General features: G+C 35.2%; 1 protein-coding gene across 10 annotated transcripts in view; it reads left to right on the top strand.

Moving 5' to 3' along the window:
* COL11A1 (collagen type XI alpha 1 chain) overlaps positions 1 to 17354 on the top strand; it is a 235611-nt gene that overhangs the window by 19666 nt on the left and 198591 nt on the right. For all 10 annotated transcript variants that reach the window (XR_005822183.1, XR_005822184.1, XR_005822185.1 and 7 more), the window contains exons 4-5: positions 1920 to 2082; positions 12926 to 13054. Coding sequence is in view for 3 of the 10 variants with exons in the window: in XM_040565891.1 (XP_040421825.1) it covers positions 1920 to 2082; positions 12926 to 13054 (292 nt within the window). In the remaining 7 variants the exon portion in view is untranslated. The remainder of the gene's footprint in view (positions 1 to 1919; positions 2083 to 12925; positions 13055 to 17354) is intronic.

The raw sequence follows: 17354 nt of genomic DNA, 5'->3' as shown, positions 1-17354 counted from the left end.
CAAAACAGTGGATAAATAAGATCATTCAAGATGCCTATATGTAAGGATATTGGGGAAGAATAAGATGGATAATTAATTTGAAGTGCTGCAAGGATTCATACTTCGTTCTCCTTAAAGGGAATAACTCTCCAACACATACTGCATTTTAAATACAGTTGCTAATTTTTTGTCCCCTAACTTGCCTTTGTAGACAAGCAATCGTTCTCTGGGAATGTCAGTCTAGTGCTTTTCACATCCATTATTGTTGATTTTCAAGAGACGTGTCCTTTCAAAGGCTTTTTATTTATTGTGCTGCAGTCCAAGAAGAGCTGCTACAGTTTTCAGAGATACACAGAATGAAATTTTATTAAAGCTTTCGGTTTAATAACCAAATTGGTAGAGAAGAGAGGGCAAGTAAATTCAGCAACAATTAAATACATTTATAACTCAATAAAGGATAAAAAAGAAAAAAAGTAATTGTCTTCTAGCCCATGTGTTGCCACAGGATGGAATTATACCATGAAACCTGGATGTGGCTCTCATAATTTCACCCAAAATATTGAGAGTCTGATAAAATTAAAAAATCAAAATCAATTTCTTTTGGTACAATTTCCTTCAGTGAGACTATGCAACTTCTAAATCAACTGGAGTCAATCATATCTACGGAATGAGCTATGTTTTCACGTTCTCAGCCTCTGCAAGCTTTCGAAAGATGGACTGACAATTTTCTACTGATACGTCTCTTTTATGAAGGATTCTAGGGCAACAATCTTTATCTCAAAATGAAATACATTAAAAAAGTGTAAACAGTGTAATCTGCCTGAGGATGCATGGACAGTTTGCTTTTGTAACGATAATGTTTAACCGCGTTCCAGAGAAAACATGGAATTAGAGTTCTGGCTCAGTGATACTCTTTAGCAGTCAGATTCCATTAGCTTTGAGGTGTTCCATTTGATACACAGCCGCTCTTTGTCTAAGTTGTCTCTCTGATTTAGACAAAACTTAGTGACAACAAAAGCCAGCTAAAATAGTTTGATTCTAGCCTTTTCCTTGCCAGTCACCACTATGGCATACTTTTACCCTTTTTGCCCTGAACTATCAAAGATGCTCTCAGTTTTTGCTCGTGTTAGATTAGAAAGTGTCTCGTTTTTACCCTTAGATATTTAAATTGTCATAGCAGAGAGATTCACTAATTAATATGTTCTGTCATTATAATGAAGTACCATAAAGGACAGAGTACAGTTTAGCAAATTGTTTACAAATAAATAAATTAGTAAAATCTTAAATGCCATTGCAATAAATTTGTCAGTGCTCTGAAATGCTTCATTCACTTTTTTGGTGAGTATTTATGTAGATGGAACTATTGTTGCAGGAATATCGGCAAGCATTTCCAAGTATCTGTATCTGAAAATGCATCTATGTTGGAACTGTTGTACATCTTTGAAAAATCTCTATAGCTATGGGAAGTATTCAAACAGGCAAAAGGATGTCATAATTTTTTTGTGATCAATCACTGAGAACAAATAGTAAAATGTAAATAGCAAAGAATTATCTGCTCTGTGTGAAACATTTATTTGCATGAGTAATTTTCTTAAGTAATTTGGAAAAACAAAATTTCATTTAAAAAATCTGCTGTCAGATCATTCAGTCTAATAAAATGTAAACAGTGCACACAGCTCTAATATGAGTTTACTAACATTCTCTGGGTAAAGCTTCAGAGAATGTCAGCATGAATTTCATCTAATATAGGATTCTTACAATGGGTGCTGGATCAGATTCCTTAGTACAAAGGACAAAACACTGTACATTTGTGCATGTATGAAGGAAAAAATGGAGACATTTAAAATGTTGTCTGTGACTTTTGTTTGGTGCACAGTCTGCAATAAACATTTTGACCTACTCTTAAAAACAGAAATTAAAGAAGAATTATGTTTTACTAGGTGGCATCGAGTAGCCATTAGCGTGGAGAAGAAAAGTGTTACAATGATCATTGACTGTAACAAAAAAACTACAAAACCCCTGGAAAGAAGTGACAAAACCATTGTGGACACCAATGGCATCACTGTCTTTGGAACCAGGATTCTGGACGAAGAAGTTTTTGAGGTAAAAATCAATATGGAACAAATGGAATTGAGTAATTTAGTTTTGCAGATTAGTTAATGCAGGTTAGAATAAACTTTGAATGGCAAAGTTGATATAACATAAAAACTGTTTTTTAGAACCTGTTAGGATAGGCTGAAATGAAAGAGAATTAAACAAAGAAGTGTCTCTCTTGTTGGAAAATGTGATGCATTTTTCTGTTCTTTAGATTATGTTGTATCTGGAATTAGTTTATTTTATTGTCTTTCTGCCTGGTATTGAGATACCTGAGGTATTTAGGAGACTTAATCTGGCAAAGTTGAGTAGTATTGAGTAGTATGATACTATGAGATGATACTATTTTAGTTCTCTCTCTCTAAAGTAGTTACAGATATTTGTGCATTCTAACAGCATTTGGGAGAGGGGTGGAAGGACCTGGAAAGCTTTCTGTGTAATGTGAATCTCTTATATTGTTTATCCCACTTATTAATCTTTCCAGTAACTGGAACATACTTTGGCAATCAGGACATATATGTTTCCATCGTTTACTGGCCAAGAAGTACATATAGGAAGGGTAAAATGCCTCTAAGGAAGTATGTGAGTGCCAATCATGAGGCCTTTTTGGGTAGAATTCTTATGTCAATGATTATTTTTGCAGGCTAATAATGAAGCTTCTCTAAACCTACAGTATTGAGTTTGTTATAATATTATTATGCAACAGTCAAAACTATCAAGGGTAAATTAGAACTGAACAATAAGAAAATAGATTAGTAGTTCACTTCATATACAGAACATCTGTGTTCTATAAACACACAGATGCAATCCTGGCTTTAAGGAGTGTATATGCTTGAGAAGCTGTATATATATCAAGGGAGAAATAAGAATTTTGAGTGTAACACTGGCATTGTTTCCTTGAATTTTCCTGCATGTGACAAAACATGAACATTTCTGAGTAGGAGAATTTCTGGGATGACTTAATGGGTCAAACAGTATGATACACATTTGGTATTCACAGCCTAATTTATCTGGAGTCAACAGTAAAGTTTGCACGTCATAGGTACATTATTTTCCCTTTGAAGATGAATTCTATAGCTGCCTGATCTAGTGTGGAACAAGCATTTTTGGTCTCCACTTGTGATAATTACTTGAAATTTTCATTTGTATTTCTTTCTTGGGTCAGAGACCATGTGCCACAACATGTGTATTTGGCAAAAAAAAAGTCAAAATAGGTGCAAGGATTTAAAAAAAAAAAAAAAAAAGCCAGTGATTCACTGTGAAATTTTTAATTGTAATCTACTATGCTGACTTGACAAATCAGTCCTTCAGTTCCATCTGAGACTCACTGAGAAGAAAGATGGCTTTGGACTCACAACATAAATAGCGCAGCTCTCTAATGCCAGTTTACAGGCTGAATCTCAACATTCAGCACTGAGAACAGCAACATTTCTACCATTTGCATCACTGTAGATTTCCAGATTCCTTCAATGATTAGATTTCCTTACATACATAATTGTGCCCCTTTTCTGCTTTGTTACCCAGAGAAACCAGTTATGTTCTTGTAAGGTTGTTCTAGTAATTGGAGGTTAAGATTTAGTCCAAAGTCTCTTAAACCAGCAGTTTACAATTCTTTTGGGATAGATTTCTGCTTTCTGTTTTACTGTAGGGCCAACATGACTATATTCATAAAGATTGAAGTAGTGAACATATGTACCTAGAAAAGTATGTGTTGAAAATATGCAATTGGAATGTCCCTCAAAAGTTAAACAAACTGCTATGTCATATAGAGTTTTAATTATATGCATCCTCCAACTTCTTGCAATGCAATCTAGTTCTTTCTAAGCTCATCACATTTTTTCTATTCTACACAGATAGCACTCCTGTTTCATCAACAGGACTTTATCCATCCTTTAGCCACTGCTGCTAAAGTTTCCAACATTTGGGGCTCTTCCCTGGATTTTGTTTCCTCCTCAAGTCTCCTAGTTGTCTTAAATGCTCCATTTGTCTCATTCATGATAACAATAGTAGCCCAGGGTGATGTCTGGTGGTTCCACGGCTCTGCTTGGTAGTTCTGTGTTGTGAACCCTGCTGTATCTGGAAACCACAACAGACACAACATTTCATTTTTCATTTTTGTCATCTCAGAGTTAAGAATGCCATGAGCAAAACCCTCCAGTACAGGGTACAACTTCTTTCTATTCTGCCTAGCTTTGTCACACTGGTTTTTGTGGTTTTATTCTCTGTCTTATATAAGATGTTAGACTGAGGATCTGATCTTCAAAGCCAAACTTGTTAAAATCTACAGGTCAGAAAATAACACCCATATTATATTTATCAAACATTTATGTATCAAAACTAAGTCACATGTCTGGTGTCAGGGTACAGTGGTTTCTCTATTTGTGCTATGTAAAGTTGTGCTGTATTCGCATTCATTGATGTATACTCAATATCCCAAGCATATCAGCTGTCCAGAGATCAGGTAGATCACCACTGAAAGGGGAAAAGGGACTGAATAATGACCTAACAGGGCATGATAAATGACTAGCCAGTTTTCTAACTTGGTATATGAAACAAACTTAATATTCCTTGGTAAGTTAACCTACTGGTGCTAAAGCTAAGAGGCATCTGTTAAGAGTGCTCTAAGAAAGTCTTTATGTTTTAGCTTTAAAAGCAAGAACAATTTTTTTTAAGAATTTTCCAAATCTTGTGAGGTTATTGCATGTTTTATGAGGAACTTATAAGTTGCCCTGGTGCTCATCATGCTTAGTTAACATGGAAATCAATGTGATGTTACAAACAAGGTACAGGATATAAGCAAGGATTAGCATCAGGTGCATATAAATGCTCGAGAAGCAAAGAGTAAACTGTGAATGTGTCTTAAAATAACTGTTATGCTTTCTAGAAACTGAATTATTACTAATTGCCAAATTATGAGGCCTTCACTTACTCTGCTAAGCACTTGCTCACTGAAGTGGGTCTGCTGCTATCAGTGGTACTAATTTATAAATGCTTGTTTTTATATGGCTGATAGAGTATACCTCTATCTTTTACACACTTTGAAATTAATGTCAGATGTTTTCAAAAGCATAGTGCAAGGAAGTATGGTTCATAAGTACCTCACGTAAAAAAGAGAATACCTACCTGTAGCATACAAATATATCCCCCCCTCCAAAAAAAAAAAAAAAAAAAGTTGGTGTATGGCACCCAGTAAAATAATTTAATAATTCTGAATTATGTCCATTGAAATATGTTTTTAGCTTAAATAGTTGACAAAAAGCAGGGATCTTTTTATTCCTTGCCAGCTTTAAGGATTTGTCACTCTTCATTTAGCACTGTTGGTGTGAACAATACACCAGGTATTTTGTTACTAACTAACACAGTTGTTATGCAGATATTTCCCTAAAGAGACTTTCTTTCAAAAACTCCCTGGGTGTCAGACTGATACAATGATTGTATTGGCACTATGCTGTAAATAACAAGCCAAAACCTGATGTATGTAACTCTGATTTAAAGCCAATGAAAGTTTTAACCACACACAGTTTACAATAACAAATTCTTGTGGTAATCCTTATTAATAAAGAGTGTAGATTTTAACGCCAGGCATTAACCTGATCTCATGAAAAAATAAAATCATACACTTACGTATAACATAAGAGTCCTTTAATAACCTGAGTGAGCATTTGAAGGTGTAGTGATAATACTTGGATAACAAAATGATTTATCCTATAGGTCCATTCGGATGAGTAACCATACTTCATACTTCTCTAAGGATGGTAATTCCCCATTGCAAAAGAGCAGAAAGGCCACTTGTCAGTGTGCATGTTCTGTGTAGATGGCAGCAGTAGTAGAATAGGTAGAGTTTTAACTAGCTGACCAAAACTGCTGCACAACTAAAGTAGAATGGGGAAGGTAGCCAAAGGTAAAACTCCCCCAAAGGCATGTGGTATGAATGAGGAGTAATCAGTATCCTCTGTCTTACGCCATCCTGTTGAGCTGTACTACTACCTCGTGTAGGCATAGCCAAAGTGATTCCTTGGTTATGTGTCACCTTTAATAATTGCTATTGGCCCACTAAATGTTTAGTGTCAGTTAGACAAAAAAGAAAAAAAAAATTCAATGTAAATGGAACAAACACTGCGATAGCTTCCAGGCAAAAATACTTAGAAGCATCCTTCTAGTTACCAACATGAGAGAACTGGCCAACTTTCAGTGTTAGGAGAAAAAACAAAAAAACAAAACAAAACAAAAAAAGCAAAACAAACCAAACAAAAAACAACAACAAAAAAAGCAAACTGTTTCCATTTCAGAAGCACATAATAAAAAAAGCAACATTTCTTCCAAAAGCTTATTATTTGGCTTATTTGTTTTCCTTTATTTTTTTAATCTGAAAGAATGGTAATTTGGTGTTTTTTTGTTTTTGTTGTTGTGTGTGTTTTTTTTTAATATAGTATTACCAATCTTATGCAGGATGGAAAAAAAGTAAATAATTTTGTTTTCTGTGTTTTCCTTCCTTACTTCTGAAAGAAGAGTCAGGGAAGTTCAAGTTCATTTTCAAGACATGAAAGCTGATTGTTGCATCAGCTTCAGCAAATTTTACAGATTGGATTTGTTATCACTTCATTTGATATTGTGTGTAATACACATTTAAGTTTTAAAGAACAGCTGTAAATGAGGTTTCAACTTAAAAGATTTGAAGGTGTTTCATCCAGAAAATAGGATGTCCTTCACAGGTCTTTAGACACACTTTATCTTTTTTCTGTTGAGGGAGTATTTCTGTACAGCATTAAGCAACAGTCACGTATTCTGTATGTATGTGTATGTTACATACATATGCTGTATATGCAGGCATAGTAGTAAGATAGAATCTCTCAGCCGAGAGTTCAGTAGAGTTTGTTCTGTGAACAGCCATGTTTTGAAGGTTAAAATTTATAATTGAACATATCAACCTATTTCTTAACCAAACTGAATATATGCTACTGTAACCATAAGATTTCAAAGAATCAAGAAGACATTGATTTCTGTGGAAACTTTGACTTGTACAAGATTCTGCATTCACAATATATTGCTTTTACAGCATTTCAGTCTGGCAGGCTCTAAATGTCTTTCTCTAGCTATATTGTGAATTGGGCCTGGGTTATGGAATATTATAGTAAGGGCCTCTGGAATTCCTCAATCCCTCAAATCTTTGCAGAAAGATTAAATGAATTCTGCAGCAGGTTTTTCTAGGTTCTATAGTAATAGCATCCAGGCTGTCTAGACTTTTGTTCTTTTGAGTCTATAGTTGTACTGTCACATGACTAATTAAAGAAAATTGGCACATATACACAGGTTACAGTTTCCCCTTTACAGGTTACTGTTTGCTGTTACAGCCTTGTAAAAACTTCATACTTTCACTTTTTTAATAATGCTGGCAGGTGATATTAGAGATGGTCCTCATCAATGATAGAGACCTTTAGTTGATAAAGAGACTATAAATGGACTACTTTATGGTTGTATTTCTCTAATATACCATATTTAGAAAGTATTAGTAATATTATATAGTTAAGAGGAAAAGAGAATTTTCTTTAATGCTTCAATAAAACATACAATAAAGATAAGATTTATTAAGTCATAATTAAGATAATAAGGAGCCATTAACATTTATTGCTTATAATGATATAACATTCCTTATGACTGAGACCCTCAATGATCTACAGCATTGAGAGTCAGACACCGTATCTAATTGTAGATTTTCTTTATTCTGATTTTTCTATGGCATCTAACAAAAGTTCTGAAAAGGTAGAATCAAATATAGAGATAACTATCATGAGGCTAACCAAAGCAATAATTACAAGAGAAATTTAGTCTGTAAAATTGGGAAGAGAACATGGCAGTGTATTGCTTTCCTGCAAATCGTCTCCGTTTCATTTTTCATTAGACAACTTGTCTTTTTTTGTGTTCTGAAGTGTTTGATATTAGGAGACTGTTTTCAGTGTGGATAGCCCATCTAGTGCATTAACTACTTAGCGAGGTGTGTTTTTTCTACCAAACCTGGAAATACCTGTACAGAAACCTTCTTATTCTGTGATGTCACTGTGGAATGTCTGACATTCACAGAAGAATTTTCAACAGATGAATTAACCACATACTACTTATTCTTAGCTGAGCTGTTCCTTGTTGTAGAAAAATTAATTTGAGTGAATGTGCCAGTGCTCCAATAGGCATACATTCAACAAATTTGAGCATATTCTCCCACCCTTGATGCTCTGAAGTCTTGTTCTTCACATTTGCTTTGGCATGCCACAAAGACACTCTAAAGTAGCGAATGTTTCCTCAGATCTCATTAAATCCTGTTAACAGTCTTGGAGGACTCTGAAAAGAGTAGCTTACTCGATGCAGTACCTTTTGGAGTAATGCCACAAAAGTAATCTCTCTGTATTGTGTTTGCATACGAGGTGTAACTGATGGGCACGTTATTTTATAATTCTCAGGAAGCTTATTCCATATAACCATGAGACTGAGACTGGTTCAAAAGACTGTGCTTTTAATTATGTGCACATTCCCAAAATAGAGGAGCTAAAACATGCATAGATTTTAACCATTTCTGTACCATATTGGGATAGATTACTCAATTGCACATTGACTTTTTGAGTTTTGTGTTGTATTTGACACCAACTTTGTGTCTATTTCAATAAAGTATTTACGATGCAAACTGAATGTTAAATCTCCAAATTGACCCATTTTAGTTAAAAGAGGTACTTGTATGTTTAATGTTAGGTAGACTTAACTACATTCCTGAATGTTTCCTTTTACCTGCGGGCAACTTAGGCAGAGACCTAGATCTCAACTTTCTTGTTTCCAATATGCAAATATAATTAAATATCCAATAAACAATGCTTAAAAAACATTATATTAATTGTTATCCAGGATAAAAATTGTTGTAAGGCAGCACATTTTTCTTCTGGAGGGCTAAATAGGCTGTCAGCACTTTTCCAGGCAAATTAAACAATGCACATTGTTAGAAATAGCAACATGAAAAAGTGGCTGTGTGTATTTGTCTGATACCTCACCAGAAGTTCTCTATCTCTGTCACCCACTTATCACTGACATCAAGTTCTGCTGGAAGACTGACTCAGCAGTGTCAGCAAAGAGTTGACTTGTAAAATGTCATCTGTAGATCTTTTCATATTTGTAGATAACAGATTGTAATCCCGAATTAGTTGTGACGTTAGGAACAAACCAATCTCCTGACACATCTCCTCTTACTACTCTGGCCTCTCTTTTTCTCGTACATCAGGGATTTCTAATTCTTTCCCTGCTTTTGTGTCCAGCTGTTCCCATTGCCTACAGTAAGTGCAGGTTATGTATCTTAAGCTCACATAACATCCCCACAAAGGAATCAGTAACTTTTATTGGTTTTGAAAATTAACTTCCTATATTTATTTCAATGTATTTTGCTTGGATTTGGTAAAATTTGGTGGAGAATAAGGATTATGAAACTTTGTTTACTGCATTACTTTATTTTGCATCTTACTATTAATTTTATGGTAAAATAGATCAAACTTCTACTAAAGAGAAAAAATTTACTCAACTGAATTCACTGGAATTGGTTAACTTTTTTTTTTTTTTCTAGTATATATGCTTTCAGGCTTATTTGTCTTGTTAGAACCTCAGCTTTCCTTTTCTGGGAAGAATCCTTGATGAGTAAGTTTATGAAATTGCTTGAGCAGGCTAAACCAACAAAGGTGGTCATGACAATTTCATAGGGAAGGAAGGGAAATGGAAATAATCTATACAGACAGTTGCCTTTTATGCTTCTTTTTTTTTTTCTGTATACATTTTTCAGAGTACTGCTAGTTGCTTTAAGGATGCACAAATGTATTTGTAAATCTTACCCCTTTTTCCTGTCTCCTTCCTCATCTGTTTTCCCTCTTTCTCTTATAATTTGTGTGAGAATTCCTTATGTCACCCAAGTTTTATAGAAGAGTAACATTATGCCCATATGGATATATGTTTAGGTACCTCACTGTTAATTTAGAGGTCAATTATTCAAATTTTTATTAACCCATGACTCCATTTATTCGTATTTTCACTTAAAGTTCTTGGGACTTGTGCAGGTAGATAATTAAGTGACTAATTCATGACTCCGGGTCTTAAAGTATAGTCATATTAAGTCTTTGTAATTTCTTCACAAAGAACTTTCTACAATTCTGTTTCAGTCTCACAAAGTCAAGACTTCAAGAGGTTAAAATCAAAGAACGTGTTTGTGACTGTTGTAATTCTGTGAAAAATTCTCAAAAAGAAAGAGTGTAGATTTGTCAAACAAATACCTGTGACTACCTGATGACTAAGTCACAATAGTGAAATCCACAATAATTTATGTGGAACTCCACGTGCTGAGATGACTGATTTGATCTGAAAGGAAAGCTCTTCACTGACTTGTGAATCTGCATTGTCAATGCATCACATACAAATACTCAAAAAAGCTATTTAATTAGCAAAGACAAAATTGAAAACCAACAAGCAAAAACAACTGAAAAACAGTGCTTTTATAGGAGATCTTGAAAGAAAAAGAGGAAAATTAGCATTTGGGATGCCAAATATAAAATCAATCAGTTCCTTAGTAAACTTATCACACATGAATAGCCAGTAGCATTTTATGTATACTGTGCGAGACTTCTGAGGGCCTCCCTCTATGTGGACCCATGACAGGCAGACAGGCGGGGCTGGGAAGTACAGTCAATGGATCAGGAACAGCTTTAAGCAATTAGGGACATCTAAGCCAAGTGGTAACAGCATGCTGAGTGCTTCTTGCAAGCACACAATCCAACAAAAGCCAGTGCCAAAATTCCATGGCATTCAAGATCAGCACAAAGCAAGCTCCAACAAAATACTGGCTATCTTCCCCTGACTGGGTTCTCTTAGCATATTGTACTAAACAGACATCAGTGTCAGGAGCAGTTTCTGCATTACTTACATTAGCTGGCACATTGTGTACTGTGCACTGGTCTATATGGGCAACTTAGAAAGCTGCGTATGTTCAGGAGTATACAGCAAGACAAGGACCTGAGCTCAACAGATGGGGGCTCCACACATCCTTCTGTAATGGTTGGTCAAAAAGAGTTACCTCTTTTGTATTTTGGTTGCTAATTCTTTATAACTTATTCTTCTGCTTCATGTAGTTTTAATTTGACTGGGTGAAAGAGGAAGGGCAGAGCACTTTTGAATCACTCAGTGGTAGAGAAAGGGATTACATAGCCTAGACTGACTGACTGTATGGGACGTCTCAAAGCACTCAGTTGTACTCCTGAGGGATTTGTATAAAGAATCAACAGGGAAATTTCTCTGTACATACAGCAGGTCTTGTAGTAAGGTGTCCAACTAAGGAAGCATTAGTGAGCAGAGGAAAAATGAGACAGCCCAGCACCACTGACAGGGGAACAGACATTAATCTGAGAAACACATGAGTACGTAAAATAAAATGAGTTGAGAGTGTTATAGCAAACAGATTTGTAATATATAGCCATTATATGCTAAGAAATCAAGTATTTCATATTTTATGTTAAGTAAGATAGTAAAATATTATAGAACTAGGAAAATAGGGGAGAGTTTTGATTTTTTTTTTTTTCAATTTGAGTTTTCTTTGCTTGTTTCTGTCATTTGTTTCTGTCATTTCTCTTTTGAAAGGAAGGAGCATTCCAAACTATGTTTTCCTATTTTAAAATATTCTCCAGTTTTGATAATTTGTTAAAGGGTGCTATTCTGAGAGGTTTAAAGTGATTTTGGAAATACTGAGGTAATTTTGAATTTTTCTAGTTCTACATTTCCACCAGTTATGATGTTTTCTCCTTAAAGAAAGAACATGCAGAGGTGTACTAACAAAGTTATTCCTTTACCCTCTTCTTGTTAAAAATTAAATTACATTAGAAGTATATAAAAGCTTAACACACACCCCCTTCCTTATGGGGAAATACAGTGGGAGATTGAAGTTAATGCGTTTTGACCTAGAACATGTGCCAATTTTCAACAACCTTATTTTTATGACAGCATTTGAAGCTCCTGAATGAGGAAATTTATAGTGGAAATCTTGGCAGGAATTTACCTAACACTGTTTAAATGGTACCACTATGTTAAGAAATACACTGAATACCAGACAGCTTTCTGTGGAAAATGATAAACATAAAAAAACATACAAGGCCACTGTAGGGGATCTCAGAAAAGCCATTTTTATTATTCAGAATAGTGGGTCTCTTTAGTGTGATGTTGTTTTTACACATGATATATGGGTATAGAGATGAAAATAACATTTGTTAGCTGTTAATTTTTTTTCAACAAACTATATATTGCGTATTTACACAGTGCTTACCTCTTTATTTTTTATTCCAAGAACTGTGTGTCTGGTACGGCCTTCTTTATTTTATTATTTCCCCCCCCCCCTTTTTTTTTTTTTTTGTTAGAGTTCAGATGTGATGGAAACTCTCAGAATTATACTGTTGATCACTTGCATGCTGAGCTGCATGCTGGTAGTAGGAAGTGCCCTGAATTAAATCTTAGGAATTTAGACTGGTTCCCAGTGAAGAAGTAAACAAACAGCATGAAAATGATGGAGCAGGAGTTACACCTTCCACCCTCTCCTTTCCAAGCCGGACAGCATGTTCAGCCAGAATTTTACACTTAGTCCATTTGTCCTGTGAACTATAATGAGGATGTCATTCAGAACAGTTGAAAAAATTAAGTAGATAAGTTACATATAAACACAAATGTTAATATAATACCTAATAAATGTATTATATGCACCTAGTTTTGTTTTCTAAATGAAAAGTCTTCTGATGAACTGTAGACAACTTTTTTTTTTTTTTTTTTAATTTAACCTGTATATGCTTTCCTGCAGGGTGAGATCCAGCAGCTGTTGATTATAGCTGACCCCAGAGCTGCATATGACTATTGTGAGCATTATAGCCCAGACTGTGATTCCCCAGTGCCCAATGCTGCTCAGGCTCAAGATCCTCAAGTTGATGAGGTGAGTAATCAGTCACGTATTACAAGATTTATTGCACGTTAGTGGTTGTGCTGGATACAAGTTACCCAGGGAGCATTTAATTACAGCTAAATGGCATGCATTGTTCCAGACATGAGGAAGGAAGGTTGCAGGAGTACATTAGTTTTTGCTATGCACTCATTTATGTCAAACATTTGAAGGAACTTATCACATTGGTATTTGAATAACCAGTTTGCTCAACAGAGTTGAACTGTAATTCTTTAAAGAAGATAGCAATACACATTTGCCAAGTTGTACCTATTTGTTCCCCCTGTGTACTGTTGGGATTTCACTGGTGATGAGTGAAAACCGTCATATGCCACAGTTGAAAGATACGGGTGATATGAGTATTCTGGAACTGTGAAATATTTCTGCTAGAAATGTCATGTATTCTAATGAGCTGTGACCAGTACACAAATGCACGTACACACAAAATTATTTTGGCCAGCTCCACTGGTAGCAGGTAAATATCAACAGGGATGAAATAGAATCCGATTTTTTTTTTTTCTCAGGCAATGAAAAATATTCACAGAAACTATTTGTCACTGTAGACAGGTCTCACAACCATAAACTAAGTAATTTACTAATGGCAAGACAGTCCCTTAAATTAGACCTCTCATGCATTATGTCATACATATATTGTACATATTCCAAATACTTGTGATAATATTGTTTTCATACTTCCACTGCGAAATGGAAAGCTTTTGCAAAAGGTAGCTAGTCTTAATTGAACTTGGCTCTGGCCAGTTGGTATGCACTCAACTAACTGTGTGTGATCTGATGGGTTGTTGTTACTGATTGCTCAAGAGATCAGCATTAAAAACTGGTTGAATTGTTCTCAGATGACTGCTTTGAGCCAATTTTGAGACAGAACTTTTCCTAAATATATTTATTTGCTGTTAATATTTATTCCATCTGACTGAAAATTATGTCATCAATTGTTAAGGTCCACGTGGCCCAGAACTCGGTTTAAAGGGACTCCCACATTCATTGCACTTGAGGTGCAGTTCAAGATGTGTCGATTACACATTGGCAGAGGCCTTCACATTACGTTATGGTACATGAAGTCTTTTCTGTCCATGAGCGCTATTTAAACCTTCTGTCTGTGTGGTTGGCTATGTAGATCTCCATGCGTCTCCTTGCACTGTGTTCCAAAATAGATCAGGCTGAAAGTATATTGTTGGTGTTTTATGGGAAGAAAACAGAAGATAACAAAATCATTTTTTTTTTTTCCTCGTCATTGAATTTCAAAGTAATTTGAGATTTTTGCTGTGGAACTCTTCTGGGCTTTGCTGCTGTGCGTCTTGGGACTCTGATCCTTTTTCTGTTTCCTGTGTGAAGACCTGGAAGGTTTGAATAGGCTAGTGCTTTGCTATTTTGAAATAAGACCGAAGAGGAGTCAGTCTAATAAACTGATTTTTGGGGGAAAGGTTGTTAAAATCATCCCTTGTTATCTTTCTTGAACAGGAATATATCTAAATACTTAAAATATATTATCTAAGTGGGATGTGCTGTCATATCCAAACTCACATCAAATCCTAAGTAGATGTTAACATGTCTTAAACAGATTGTAGGTACTTGTTTGCTTTGGCCACTACTGATGGCAATAATGGTTCCTGTTCTTCAGTGTAATACACGTGGGCAAGGCTTGGAATTCACAGAAACCAGTTGGGATCAGACTGTAGATTCAGAGTCTACTCCTTTGATTCAATAGGAATGAAAAATTGTGCTCAATTATTAACAACAAATACAGGTGAATTATTAGACTGTAATTTAGTGTTTCCAAAGGATGTACAACATGAATAAAATAGAGCAGGGACTACCTTCTCTACATAATGGATGCTAAATCTCCTGCTATCAAATATTATGCTTAAATATATTGAAGCTGTTTAACACTAGCATCAGTTGAGAGAGAACACTCATTTGAAGATCAAAAGAAAAATAAGCCTTAATATAATTATAAAATCTATGTTTATTCACATATTATGCGCACATCATATCGAATGCCTAGTTACATATTGGATGTCTGTTGAAAACAGTCTGTGAGCACCAGAGAAAGGGAACCATAAAATAAAACAATTGGTACAGTTCTCCTTGAGCATCCTGAATAGACATCATCTATAGCCCAATGCAGGAGCCACTGAAATCAGGAAATATCTTACCATTAAATTCAACAGCAATTGCAAAAATGCTCCTGGAGTTAGTGTTTTTAAATTAATTTTTCTATATTTTTTTTTCCCTGTGATAACACATAGTTTCTGGGGGCACCTACAGAGGAAAAAAAAATAAAAAATAAAAAGAGGAAAAAAATAAAAGGTCTTAATTTGTAATGTAACATATCTAAGTCAGTTTAAAAGAAATAAAAGGTAAAGTTTTTTTTTTTAAAAGTGGTGAACCACCATTTCTATTTGTTTCCATTCATTGTTCTGAGTGGTGGTTGAATCCCTTTGCTTTCTGAACTGAAGACACAATTTTCTTTTGCTATCTGTGAGTTTATAACGTAAGTATGTATGAATATTGTCAACGAAGTCAATGAATCTTTTGACATGTGTAATAGTCATCTGAAGTAATCACATTAAGCGATACTTGAGGTGTGTTGAATATAAAATAGGTTAACTGACAGACTGAATTGCCCAAAATGACATAACTTTCTTCTAAAGGATAATAAAGCAGCTTATTAATGTAGGCTACTTCATAATTTTTTGAGATGTCCAGAGAAGCTGTGGATGCTCCACCCCTGGAATTGTTTGAGGCCAGGTTGGATGGGGCTGTGAGCAACCTGGTCTGGTGGGAGGTGTCCCTGCCCATGGCAGGGGGGTTGGAATCAGATGATCTTTAAGGTTCCTTCCAACCAAAACCATGCTATGATTCTGTGTGGACTATAAGAAATGAAGCACGTCTTATTTAAGTACTGGAAGACATTACAGAAGAGAGCAATGCTGATTTAATTTTTTTTAGAACTGTTGATTGCAAGGTTAATTCAAAAATGTATTAAAAGATAATATAATCAAAGTGGTCTATTAAAAGTTTGATAGTGATACATGATATATAATTTGTAGACTTAGACTTTCATAAAGCCTCTAATTTGTCAACATGGAGTGTCTGAATAAAAAAAAAAAAAGCCATTGTATGATAAGGATAAAGTACTTGACAAACAGATCCAAATCTGGCTGCCTTATTTCAGAAACTGCTATAAGAAGAGTGCCATCTCTGAATTAACTTTTTAGTGGAGTTTCTTAGGAGATGTGCTAGCAGTATAAAAGTAAGACGTTATTCAAATTTGTCATAGTCTTGATATTGCAAAGTGGTAAACAGTGATGATAATACAACTAAAGGCAAAGTTACACACATAGAAGAAAACAAAGAAATGTAGGGCAAATCTAGCAAACTGTATAACACAGTGCAATACAGCCTGTTTACATGTGATGACAAAAGCACCTTTCGCAGGCTGCTGATTGTCCCCACCTATGGGCTTCATCTCCTGCTTTACCAGTGAAACCAATTTTGGAGGTACATGGTCTACCAGACTGGAATCCTAATCACGCTGAAAGCCAACATGAAGATTTTACTGTTTGGCTAGACTGATTTCCTGGTTTGATCTTCCATGTTTTCACACTAACTGTTCTGATAGACAGAGGGAAATGAGATCACCAATCTAAAAACTAGGAAGGATGTGGCTTTCAGTGTCAGTTTTGGCTTAAGCCGGCAGAACCTTAAAACAGTTGTTGGACAGTACCCTCAGAAGACTGGATATTCAAGTAGGGAAACAGTTTGTACAAGAGCACTCAAAGCAAAAGCGTAGCAAAAAAGGGCAGCACATCTTGGTTTGTAAACAAAGGAATGAGAATACAGATTACAGAATCATAGAATGGTTGGGCGGCCTTACTAGGCTGTAATGATACTTCTTTTATGCCATTGATTAAAACTTTTAATGGAACATCACAGATGGTCTTGGTGTTTAGTCATTAAAACAAATATTGCGAAAATGGAAATGATTCTGATAAAAGCTACAGAATTGTTGTGATTTAGGGAACTGGAAAATTCAATGCAATTGACCTGTCCACGTAATGACAAAAACTTGACAGGTTTCTCAGTTAGCATATGCAAAGAACCTTCACAAGAAGAAAATATGGACTGCAGACAAATGGAGGGAAAATAAAGAGAAGGAAAGTCTGATCATTTCAGACAGGAAAGCATTGACTAAACTTTTTAGCAATGAAAGAACAAATGACCAACGTGGTGTATCTCCAGGTATCTTCAAACCAAGGATAGATAGATTGCC

Source organism: Cygnus olor, chromosome 8 (genome assembly GCF_009769625.2).
Source record: "Cygnus olor isolate bCygOlo1 chromosome 8, bCygOlo1.pri.v2, whole genome shotgun sequence".
NCBI lineage: Eukaryota > Metazoa > Chordata > Aves > Anseriformes > Anatidae > Cygnus > Cygnus olor.
The sequence above is the reverse complement of the archived record's forward strand: the minus strand, read 5'-3'. Positions and strand labels throughout refer to the sequence as shown.